This window comes from Crinia signifera, chromosome 3, assembly GCF_055691185.1.
Source record: "Crinia signifera chromosome 3, ASM5569118v1, whole genome shotgun sequence".
Lineage (NCBI taxonomy): Eukaryota > Metazoa > Chordata > Amphibia > Anura > Myobatrachidae > Crinia > Crinia signifera.
In genome coordinates this window covers 169,710,024-169,723,638 of record NC_139219.1, presented here as the reverse complement: position 1 = coordinate 169,723,638, position 13,615 = coordinate 169,710,024, and the positions used below count along the sequence as shown (strand labels likewise).

General features: G+C 39.2%; 1 protein-coding gene across 1 annotated transcript in view; it reads left to right on the top strand.

Moving 5' to 3' along the window:
* The window catches only part of FOXO3 (forkhead box O3), a 91,861-nt gene extending 79,111 nt beyond the window's left edge, over positions 1 to 12,750 (top strand). Inside the window, exons 2-3 of the mRNA XM_083176928.1 lie at positions 6,840 to 8,257; positions 11,567 to 12,750. Coding sequence (XP_083033054.1) covers positions 6,840 to 8,228 — 1,389 coding nt within the window. The 3' untranslated portion in view covers positions 8,229 to 8,257; positions 11,567 to 12,750. The remainder of the gene's footprint in view (positions 1 to 6,839; positions 8,258 to 11,566) is intronic.
* Positions 12,751 to 13,615: the final 865 nt, after the last annotated feature.

Below are 13,615 nucleotides of genomic sequence, written 5' to 3'. Positions count from 1 at the left end.
CACCAGGAGCTGAGTTTGAGGCGACACTCAGTCACCACTCCTTCCTCAGCGGTGCCGGCAGTGTGTGTGAAGCGGGCTTTCAGCTCTGTAGTGCCAGACATATCTGTTATTGTGGATTATTCATCAACAGCACTATATACTATTTTCCATTATGTAGCTATTTTTTTTATTTTATTTGTCCTTTAATTTTGACAAATGTATTAAGAGTTCTAATTTTCTTCCCCTTTTTGTTAATCCATTACATTTGTTGTTTGTGTTTTCTTATAATTATTGCACCAAAGATTCATTGCTGCATTCAAAGAACTAAGCAATGGATTAACAAAAATGGGAACCGCCGTTTGTTTTCCAGGGACCCCCACAGCCCGGTTTTTAAAGCTGGTTTAATTAGACACTTTCTGCTGGTAGCTACTTCTACGCTTATAAGAATATTTGGTACTTGTTTCCTAGCACGGCGCCCACGATATTAAGTCGTACGACATCGCATCGCATGCCATGCGATTTTAAATTGTATAAGCCCCTATACGATTTTTAACTGTATAAGCACCCTAATGGGTGCTTACAATGTTAAATGCACCCCCACGCCACCCCCACTATCAACACCAACCCGAAGCATGGCGAGCGCAGCGGTACGCGTCCTCCGACCTTTTCATACCCCCACTATCCACGTTGGCGTGGAGCTGATCTTATATAGTGTGGCGAGCCACCGAGCCCGAAGCGTGGCAAGCGCACGTGTATTACTTTACATGTATTCCGCGTCCCTGGGCTCGCTTTGCTCGCCACACTATATAAAATCAACTCCACGACGACGTGGATAGTGAGGGTATGAAAAGGTCGGAGGACGCGTACCGCGACCCCTCGCGGGTTCGCAACGCTTCCGGTTGGCGTTGATAGTGGGGGTGCTTTTAACATACTAAGCACCTATGAATGTTAATTATCTTTATAAGGGGGCACATTTAACATTGAAAACACTCATTAGGGTGCTTATACAATTTTAAATCGTATACCATTGTATATGGCATACAATGCGATGGTATACAATTTAAAATTGTATAACATTGGCTAACATCGCATCGCATACCATCGTATGCCTTATTGTCTGCGATGCGATGGGCGCCGTGCTAGGAAACAAGTCCCGAATATTTACGGTAGGTTGATGCCTGCTTGCATCCTTATCGGTTGTGAGCAGAGAACAGTCTCTGTGACGAATCTCACAAAGCTCTTGGAAGCCATTCTGATGGAACTTGCATCTAATTGATTTGGCCTCTAAATGGAAAAACATACTGTATAGTCTTCCATTTTACCATCATTGCTTTTGGCATGCTTACACTTTTGATCAGCACTGTAACCATTTATTTCCAGCACATATGTAAGGGTAGTGGCTTATTGGAACAGCCATGAAAAATAGGTAATCGCTGCTACTGTAAATTACGGCGTATGCTTCAAAATGGGCAGTGTAACTTGGGGATAAGTAAGCTTTTTATATTGTCTGGCTGACCATACTTACCATCTGGTTCCATTTTTACCCAGTAATGGTCTGGATTTTTACTATTTTTGTTTTCTTTTTAGTACTTATAAAATACAGCTTTGGTATCAGTGAATGGATTGCATGAACTAGACAGTTTGTGCCCAAAAGGTCTTGTGGTTTCATGAGGAATGGGTGTGGTCACACAATAATACCCTCATTTAAATTTTGCCACACTGTAATGTTTCAAAATCACATTACACCGTATAGTAGTTCCCCTTATTCACATTATACAGCACAGTAGTATCCCTTATTCTCGTTGCGTTACACCACAAAATAGTGCTGTTTATTTACGTTACACTAAACAGTACTGTCCCTTTTTTCTATGCTATGCCACACAGTAATAGTGCCCCTTACACAATAAGCCATACTGTAGTAGTGCCCCTTACACGTTTGCACATTAGTCATGCTCCTTACATTTTATGCCCACACAGTAGTAGTGCCCTTTACATATTCACTCTGCCTTGCAACCCAGGTAGCTCTCATGTTAAACTCTTCACGTTACCCATGTTGAAATGGAGGGAATCTCAATCCAGACTCGATTACAAGAGCCCTTTTACACCAAAATCTAACCTGGATTGCAAGGACTGTGTAAAAGGGGTAGTATTTTCCTATTGCAGCAGTTTGTGCTGAGTGAATGAATTGATTTAGTAGGGTTTATGGACATCAATTAATTCAGTACAGATTCCATCAAAAGTGTAAAGTTCAGCTGCATGGCACATTGTACCTTAGTGCAAGGCAGTCCATCGTGGAGGGTCAGTGAGGGCACTTTGGGGTATTTATTTAATAACCACTGAATGCTACTTAGGAATTTGGTGCTGCTGTTCAGATTGTGTGTGAGCCTTGGAGAACAATGTACATAAATACACTATACAGGTAACATAATCTTCATTCTAGAACCCGCCATATTTGAAAACCCATGCAGTACCTCTTCCCTGCCTGGGGTGTCGCTGTCTGCTGTGGTGTTTCTAGCACAGGTCTGGTTTGCATATCAGTGCTGACATACAGACCACACTGTGCTAGTAGCACTACAGCAGACAGCGACACCCCAGGCAGGGAAGAGGAACTGCATGGGTTTTCAAAGATAGCGGGTGCTAGAATGAACACTATAACAGTCAGTTATGATCTTTTGCCATCGCTTTCTTATAAGGGTTACACAGATGCTTTTGTCACTTAACATAAAACCTTAAGGTGCCTATACACGGTACAATTGTTGGGTGCGATGAGATGCGAACTGCCGCACACATCTCATTGCACAGCTCAAAAAAGTATGTGCTGCACATACTTGTTCTAGATTACATCTCATTGCATTGCAAAACGTATGTGATGCGATCTAGTCCATATTGCATACAATAATTGTAACGTGTATGGGCACCTTTACAACTGTTGACAATGGCCACAATACTGAGCTTGTTAGTATAGTTAGATTGCAGAACTAATTTGCCGTTCTTTGTGCATCTAGTCAGATGGCAAAGACAGGTGACCATTGTGTTAATAAATTTAAGCATATCCATAGACTGTGCATCCTGCAACACACTGTTTTGTGTCAATAAAATCGTTCATGCCAGACCACAGCATGTACTGCATTTTTTATTTATTTTGCAGAACACCAGTTGAATTACCACATATGGGATTATGGTTATAGTTGTAATTTTCCTAGTATAAAAATAAATAATATATGTATATTTGTATAAATCACTGGGGATTGCACTCGGTAAATGTTAAGTATAGCTGGGTACACATTCGATGACCCCGCAAACAATCCTCTCCATGACAAACTATACAGTGTACACACACATCAAACGATATTGTTCAGTGGCCACATGTCAGGTGAGGGGGTGCTGGTAATGACCAGCAGTAGCATACATCATTAACCACATAGTACGTACACACTAAACAATATATGTACTTACATTTGGTGTCCATACAAATGGTCAGGATCCTAGAAGTTGGCCTTAGTAATGTACTCTATAAACATGGAACGGTGGGAAATTCTTGTACATTGTAGCATTAGCTTGCCTTGTGCACTAGTTTGCTTACTTGAAATGTATATGTGCATATGGCAAATATAATAATTGGCTCAGTTTAGTCAATATGTGGTACAGTAGTATAAATTAATAGAGGAGGAGGGGCGGGGAAATATTTTTTGTGGCCAATCTCTCTCTGAGCATGGCCATGGAATCGGCCTGTTGTATAAAATGTCTGGCTGTATGCCAGGGAATAACTGGAGACACTGACAAATGCAGATGGTGTAGATTACCGGTAGTATTAATAATATTTTGTAAGGTACTACAACAATCTGCATCGCTGGACAATAGGGAAGAGCAGAATAAACCTAAAAAAGGGACATACAGTTTAGACCAGGGGTGGCCAAACCTATCCTCAAGATCTACCAACGGTGCATGTTTTCCAGGCAACCTGTGGATCTATAGTAGGAATGAATGCAGCAGGTTTGAAAATGTGACCGTTAGTATTGACTACAGCTGTGCACCAGCTAGGTGATCTGGAAAACATGGACCGTTGGTAGATCTTGAGGACAGGTTTGGCCACCGCTGGTTTAGACTATGTAGACATGAAAACAAACTCTCATGATTGTGCTTGTATCTAACAGGAAGAGGAGACTCCAGGACAAAAAAAGCTAGGTTGGAAAAACATCATTTTTTTTTTATTTTTTTTTATACTGGGCACTCATGAATTATTGCATTATTTTACACCAGGCATGTCCAAACTATGGCCCTCCAGCTGATGTGAAACTACAAGTCCCATCATGCTTTGCCACAGTTTTGCTACTAGGAAATGCAAAAGTATTACAAGGCATGCTGGGATGTGTAGTTTCACAACAGCTGGAGGGCCACAGTTTGGACATGCCTGTTTTACACAAACCCATTTAAACACCAACTCTTCACATATTTCTGAGCGCCAACTCAGAAGGCTACATGCTGCTATTAGGTACCAAACTAAGGAATACCATGGAATCGCTCATTCATTAAGGCACCTCTTAAAGCAGTTGAACATCCCTCTTAAGCTGCGTACACATTAGATGATACAGGTTGAGTATCCCTTATCCGAATATCCGTTAACCATACATTCCAGAAAGTGAACAAAAATTTTTTTTTTGTGCTAAAACTTACTGGGGACATCTGTAACAGCACTACTGAGGGAATGTGCAAGACAATGATTGGCATTTAAATTCAGTGCCTGAGATTGTACACAAACTTTGTTTCATGTTTTGAAACCTTGTTTTATGCACAAATAAAATATATTTGTGTTTATTTCATGTGTTTGATGTATATGTACTGTACAACATAAATGCACGATACCTCCATATACATCATTGAAATATTAAAATATTCCGAAATACGGAATCATCCGTTATCCAAAATTCTCCTGGTCCTGAGCATTTTGGATAAGGGATACTCAACCTGTACTACAAATGATGCAATGTTAACAATTTCACTTGAACTGCCTAGAACTCCCCAACAAAGTGCATACACAATGAATGATTTTAAAAACAATATAGTTAGTGGCCTCCATTCCAGTAGTATTCTCCCCTGATGGCCCTCTGTGACTCATCTTACCATTTGAACACCTAGCCAAGACATGGCAATACCTCTAGCCACAAGTTTGTCCTGAAAGGAGCTGCACAATATTAACCCTTTGAGTGCCAACATCTGAGACCTGTGCAAAAAAATCCGCTAAAAATGCCAACAGCTGTGAGATGCACATAATGAGTGCCAACAGCTCTGAGAGAGATGCAAAATATCACCTAAAAATGCCAACGTCGCTCACATTTGTTATATAAACTTCAAATGAAACGTGTCCTATAAGGTAAACGTTACAGGTCATTATGATGAATAAAAATGTTGCTTGGCAATTTTCACACCAATTTTTAGAAATTCACTTGGCACTCAAAGGGTTAAACGCAGGTGGTATACTGTCTAGACGAGTGATGGCTAACCATGACATTCCAGCTGTTGTTAAACTACACTCTTACTATTGGCCTTGCTAAAACTGTAGCAGGGCCTGCTAGGGGTTCCTGTGGCCTAGAGTTGGAAAAGACTCCTTTTATACAAAGTATTCAATATTTAATATCTTGTATAAAGGAGTGTTTCCCAAATCTAGGCCACAGGAACCCCTAATGATTTCCAGATTTCCTTGCCGGTGTATTACCAATTGAATGACTGATATCGCTGGTCTGTCAGACAGTGAGTGCCAGCATTATGTCTGTGAATGACATAGTTCACTTACATATCGCTTCTGCTGTGTTGCACAGCCGATGACTGATATATCTAAATGTGCAGACTGCCTGTGCACTCGCTACACAAGCCGGCAGTGATTGACAACACTTTTTATTATTATTATTATTATTATTATTATTATTATTATTATTATTATTATTATTTTTGCTTATCTTGAGCAAAGTAACAAATTACAGTACAAGGCAGATTAGGACAAGTACATGGTAAATAAAGATGGTTGCAGCAGGGGACAGGACACCAACGTAATTATCAGGGTGGCAGAGATATATTCTAAGAATGCACATGAGGAGAGAGGGCCCTGCTTGTGAGAGCTTACATTCTAAAGGGAAGGGGCAGACAGACGGGGGTGGCACAAGGGATAGATCTATAAATGCATCTGCTTAATTTTGACATCAAGCCAAAACGGATTGGGCGGCAATCGATCTGCAGGTATAGCTTTAGGTGTATACCGAGCATTAGGGCTCCCGAGGACTGCAGTTGCGAAACACTGCTATAAAGGGATAAAGCTATCGTAATATATGTTTGAATGTGACCTGTTTCTGTCTGGGCTGATGTCTGTCCCAAAATCTTTATCAATATTGAAACATTGTGCATCTGCCTTCTTTTCTCATTGCTTGGATGCGTTTTCCTCAAGTAGAAAGATAACCTAATCTTAATGCTTTCGCAATTACCATTCTAAAATAAATGTTGTATAAACAGTACACCTGTTGTCATTTAGATCTACACCTGTTGTCATTCATATCCATATTTATACAGCAGGCTAGGATAAAAGTTCTAGTAACATTGTCCGTGTTTTTTTATCTTGACTTTGAAAATGTTCTACGTTTATGCGTTGAAGGTGATTGATTAAGACAGTCATTATTGAATGAAGGGATAATGATTACATAGTACAGTCCCCCATCAAAGATAGTGTAGATTATGACAAATACATTCACCCAAGGGGAATAACAAGCATAGAGAAAATAGATTATGCAATTTGTGAAAGATATTATAGGCTATTTATGTATTCGCTTGTCTTATTAGCTGTATAACTGGCTCTTTCTTTCTTCTTTCATCAGAATTCAATTCGACATAATTTGTCTCTGCACAGCAGATTTATTCGAGTTCAAAATGAGGGCACTGGAAAAAGCTCTTGGTGGATGATCAATCCAGATGGTGGAAAAGGTGGAAAGGCACCCAGAAGACGTGCTGTATCGATGGACAACAGTAACAAATACACCAAGAGCAGGGGTAGAGCAGCAAAGAAAAAAGCATCAATACAGGTGGCCCAGGATGCTGCAGATGACAGCCCTTCTCAGCTTAAGTGGCCTGGAAGCCCCACATCACGCAGCAGTGATGAGTTAGATGCATGGACAGATTTTCGCTCTCGTACTAACTCTAATGCAAGCACGATAAGTGGTCGTTTATCTCCTATTCCGGCTACCACTGAGCTTGATGATGTTCAAGATGATGACTCTCCTATATCTCCTATGCTGTATAGCCCTGGCAGTTTGTCTCCATCCTTAAGTAAACCACCCACAGTGGAATTGCCAAGGATTACGGATATGGCAGGAACACTGAACTTGAATGATGGCCTCACAGAGAATCTTATGGATGATTTGCTGGATGACATTTCCCTCACTCCTTCTCAGCAGTCATCTCCTAGTGTTGGAATGCAGAGAAGTTCCAGCTTTACTTATGGCACTAAGGGCACAAGCCTGGCCTCTCCATCCAGTAGCTTCAACAACACTAGTAGCTTCAATTTTCCTTTGACCTCTTTACGTCAGTCTCCAATGCAAACCATCCAAGAGAACAAGCAAGCAACATTTTCTTCCTTAAATCTTTACAGCAACCAGTCTCTGCAGGACCTGCTCGCTACGGACACACTTAGTCACAGTGATGTTTTAATGACTCAGTCTGATCCACTTATGTCCCAAGCCAGTACTGCAGTTACTGCTCAGAATTCACGTAGAAATATAATTCTGAGGAATGATCCCATGATGTCTTTTGCAGCCCCGTCCAACCAAGGGGGAGGTCTGGTAAATCAAAACTTGCTCCACCACCAGCATCAGTCCCATAACTCATTTCTCGGTGGCAGCCGTGCCTTGTCAAACAGCATAAACAACATTGGTTTAAATGACAGCAACAATTTGGACTCATCCAAACACCAGCAACAGTCCTCAGTCACTCATTCTATGCAAGCCCTCTCCGACACGCTCTCAGGATCCTTGTACTCCACAGGCATGAACCTTCCAGTGCATGAAAAGTTCCCAACAGATTTGGACTTGGATATTTTCAATGGGAGCTTAGAATGCGACATGGAAACTATAATTCGCAATGAACTTATGGATGCAGATGGGCTGGATTTTAACTTTGATTCACTCATCTCTGCTCAGAATGTCAGCCTAACTGTGGGAAGCTTCACAGGTGCTAAGCAGACATCATCACAAAGTTGGGTACCAGGTTGATGAGAGACATGGAAGAGCCAGCTTGCCAGGTTAGTTAAGTTCAATAAAAGGAAATTGCACATACTTTGTCAAAATATGCAATATGAAACCGTATACACTGCAGTTTGTCATTATATTGTTGTGTATGTATAGTCGGTTTCATCATCAACTAATTAATTTGCTCGCCCCATTGTTTTCATTCTAGAGGACTTTTTCTTTACAAAGTTTTCATGCTTAAATGGTTAATCTTTCTTCAGCTATTTACGTTTTTTTGGGGAGTGTGGAGTTATTTTGCAACCTTAAAAATGTAATTATATTTGTCATTGGAATGTTTTTGTTCAATGTTAAGCAATTTTGTATTTTTTATTGTCGCCCTAGATTTGTTTTTATTAGACTTCTATTAATGATGGATAATTTTTCAAATTTGTTCTTGTAATGTCTACAGTAGAAAGCAGTGTTACATGGCATCATGATGTGAGCAGAACGACTTTAGTATACCCCTCTTGGCTCTGTTTACACCAGTGACCGACAACAGACAGCCTCTAGCTCTTTCCTGCTTTGTTAGATTTGTTAAAACTTACAAATGCATTAAACAGTTTTGCATATACAGATGGTGTAGCTTTCATTGATTAGATGTATTCATTTAACTTGCTAATAAGCTTAGCGGGTAACATGCTGCCATTTTGAAGGTTAGGAAGTGGCATAGTGCAGACCAAGTGAATCATGCTGCCTATCACTGGCTAGACTGACATCCTTGTTGTCTGGCAGCAATAACTGTTTTCCAACCGGAGTGATTTTTGTAATGGGTTTGGAGGACTTTCAGATAAGTGCTTGTTTAAATTTTTAGCTAATAAAAACAAAATGACCTTTGCGTGGTTGCAGCTTTAATATTTTTTATTATATTTAAATTTAATTTGTCCCTTTGTCTTCTACATCGCTGGTCACATCTTCTTTCCAAAAAATTTTCATGTAGCCAATGTCCGGTGTAACTTAGACCTGATTTAGGGGTGTATTCAATCAGGGATGGCCGTGGATTGCCAAAAAATGGAAACAGTTTTGTCTTAATAAAAACAAAACTGACAGCCTTCAACGCTGTGGGAAATATCACACAGATTGAAGACCGCCCCCTAGACTTATTAGCGTGGCTTGCTTGGCATCATCAATATGAAAGTGCAATGGTTGATGGTCTTGGGAAATCTGCTTAAGACATGTTTTCTTTTAAACATCATTTGCTATATCCGATCCATCTGGGTGTGTTTAGGCACGGGTATGGTTATTAATTTAGGCTCCATTCTGCAGACCTGTCTGAGCCGTATCAAATTATGTCTTTTTAATATAGGATTCAATTGTGGATTAGTTTGCATAGATTTTGGATGTTTTTATTTCTCCAGCGGTCTGTTTAGTTTTACTTTGTAAGTCCTTCAATTGGAACATTACAGCCTTATTACATTGTTTTTAAGGCTTTCGATGTTTGAATTGGGTCTATTTTGACAGATTCTTTGGTGATAATGGTCTTCCTAGTAAAATGTGAAGTGGTAGTACCTCACTCTTGTTTGTTCAAAAAATGTTCCTATACAACTAAATGCTGGATTCAGTTAGCTGCAGTTATTTGCCATTTGGAGAGAGGGTTTTTTGTCTTGAGCTTTTATGCTCGAGTGTTAAATCATAGGTTCCTGGATAGATCCCCGGAGCTATTGGTTAATACATCCATGGCACCTGCAATAAGGGCACCTACTACGGATTTCTATCAGAGCCTCCCTCCGATTCAAACAGAAATCTACTTTGAGTGCATTCTGCGGGCTGTAATTGAATAGCCCCAACAGACTAATTAACATGTAATTACTTACCACAGCTAATTAAATTTGGCCCAAGTATTCGGTGGGCTCTTCTCATTGCTTGTTTACTTCATATCATTTGAAACTATGAATTCACTATCATTTTTCTTGGTTTCTGTTCACATTAAATTACAATTCATTTTGTATTTGTTGTATCTATGCTGCAATCTATTGGTTTTTTTAACTGAGCATAAATTTCATATTACACATTAGTCCATCTCTGTATTTTTTCTGAATCACTATATTTAACTTTATTCTGGGGTATCAACCCTTTTAAAAATGTTGCATCATCTACAAGGATATTTGTCTGTTCTCTACACCACAAGTAATACCACTAATGAATACAGGCCTAGGGTGATCCCCATGGCACTACACTGGTTACCAGCTGTCTTTCAGACAAATCTTTACACATCGTACTATATTTCAGTCAAATCCAAGGATTTACAGTTTCTGAATTACTTCTTGTGGAATATAGTGTGAAATGACTTGATATAGTTTAGATAAGCCACATCTCTGATCCATCCTGATCTATCTTTGTATTTACAAAGTCAAAAAAATCCATTTGATTTGTTTGACATGATTTCCCAGCAGCAAATATATGCTGCCTTGTTTGAGTCTAAGTAGTAATTATATTTGTGTATTGGAACTACATTTGCTATTCTCGAATATCTTGGAATTATAACTATCGTCAGCCGTTTATTAACTAGTCCAGTAGACTTAACTTTATAAGCAGTGCAACAGCTTTGTAAAGTTGGTATAGATCATAAGTTATTTTTGTTTTTTAACTTATTGATAGCATTTTTGTCATTTCTGCCAAATATATTTAAAATTAACACTTTTTATATAGCATTTAGTCCATAATCAATAAAATCTCTTCAGAACATGGCAAAGCAATCACCTAAGTACAAAGAAAAAAATCCTGTAAAACAGGATATACAAGTATGATATTAGTGTTGGATCATCTCTGTACCAGAACCTAATGACGCACTGTGTATTCTACATATCCCGATGTAAACCAGATGCATATACTACTGTATATGCCTATACCTGGTTCAGTATACTGCACAAAATACATATTTCAGACACACCTTGCATATTTAAAAAAAAAAATCTTAGAATATTTATTTTGAAACTCATCCAGTTTAAAATGGTCCTTTTTAGTGCAGGACTTGACACATTCTTTGTAAAAATGATACTGTATGGGAGAGCAAAACAACAATTGAAAATTTGCTCCCAAATACTGGAAACCACAATGTCCTTTTGCTCCCATGTATTACCAGATCATTTTAGTTTGTATTTTAGTGTGTATCCAGCATAACGCTTAACCAGGACCTTTTCATTAGCATGGAGCAGATAATTTAAAATGTGTTAATTGATCTTTATTTTATGTGATCTGTAGATGTTTAGTCTAATATGGTCTGAAAGACTGGACCTAAGTAGCCTTAAACCTGTCCAAACACCACTATACCCAACATAATCTTCTGTTTTATTTGCTGCCATCTAACTCTGTTCCCTTCTTTATAGGACCAGGGGACTGACAAGAGACCCTTTACAAGAAACCCTTTGCCAAAACTGCTGTCAGCAAGCGGACAGTGATACTGTTTACAGCTTATGACCTTTTCCTGAAACCTGCATCAATTTACTAACCTTGTGGAGGCTATGAGAAGAAATCCTTCAGCCCAAGTAAAGGTCCTTCCAGGATATCCCCTCCCTCATGATCCAGTATGCAAAGTTTTCTGCACAGGATGAGACCGTAGATGGAAGAGTACAATATGCTCCTTGTGAGCACTGTGTCGTTATGAAGAGGTGTTTGTCAACAAAGTCATAGTTGGTCTAGCTGTCACGCATCACTTCCTCCCCTACCAGCTGTGATCTGCTTAATCAAGGTGTTCAATTATTTTATGGGATTGGGGGTCATTTCTTTTTTGCAACCTTGAGTTTGTGACACTTTCTTTTCTTCTTTATCATGTTAGCAGTGTGATACAGAAATACTCTGCTAGACCTCAAGCATACATGTAAGCTAACAATGTCATACAAATTGTGACTGCCTCTTCTGTTATGCCAAAAGGCACAATTTTTCCATAGGAGTGACTGTACCCAATACTTTTGTTTCCGTTTTGAAACCTACTTTTAGGGGTCTTTTTTTTTAAGATGAGGCAATTCAGGGATAAATATGTTACTGACGTGGTACTACTTCCTGTCACCCTAATCCGCTGTATACTGCTGTAAATATCCTGATCAGTGCAGCTGGTTTTTAATGCTATGTTTCCATTGTCTGTATTTTCGTTTTAAGGGTTTATTTTCAAGCTCTTATCACCAAATTACCGTAAGCTGTATGAAAATGTTAAACATAGCAGTCTTTTGGCAATGCTGTGTATGCATGTGTACCAAAACAACACAGATTACTGTACACGGGGTGTTTATACTAAGCATTGCACTATTTGGGTCTTCCATTACTTCACTTGGAACAATCGGTCATGCACGTGGAAGCTCTGGACAGCGGAACGATCGAAGTATTCGGCATTTACACTGTCCTGTGCTTGCTAAATATGACGCGGCCTAAGGGAGGGATTTCAGGCTACACTCTTATCTAGAAAGCACAGTGGTGCTGCAAGGGCCCTGCCATTATACTCCTCAGCATGTCTGATATTGTTTTCATTTTTATTTCTTGTACTAATTGTGTTTTTTTTTTTGTGTTTTTTTTTTTGGGGGGGGGGGGGGGGATGATCTGTGAACAAACATCAATGGTACATTATTACAACTTGATATATTAAGTACAGACCCTAGTGTATTACTGAGGTATACCCTCTGTACTTCTTGATATTTCTTTTTCCTTTGCATTATGGCATTATGAATATAAATATATAAATATATTTTGTTATGTACAGAGATTGATCATTATGCATGGGTGTTCGGAAACAGAAGCAAACTAGCATTTTTATTTTCTGAAAGGTTAGGTGCATGTGTTCATGTGACATGGCAACGATACCATTGGAAACATCAATCTTTCCCCACTACGCACTTAGCCATCCACAAATATGTAATTGTTCCTTTACCACCCTGCTGAGACTTTGGCACCTGCTCATTGTTAATGCGCTTTTTAGCTGCTAACACCCGAAAACTACATTGATAAACTAATTAATGGTTTCTAAGAAGACCATCTCCCTTACTGCATTAAAAAATGTTATTGCCGCGTTTAAAATGTTAGAATGCGGCACAAAGATGCTATCCGTACAATAGATTGTATTGGTAGAAGAGCGACAATGAAAAGTGCATGTAAAACACGATAACAATGCATCACTAAAACACATGTAAAGTGCTTGTTAATTTTCATGTAATTTCCCAAGTGCATATACAGTATGTGGAGAAGCCCTAAGCCATGTTGTGGGAGACTTCTGGGAATCTGTGTTGTATTCCTCACATGTTTGTGGTCCTTTGTCAGTCATTACTATACTGAATGTATTGTACTATATGTGTACAGTATCATACCCTGTCATAACAACTCTGTAGCTGAGCCTTACTTGTTGACTAGAGCTCACAATGTTTTCAGGCAATGGCGACTATCATCCTGCA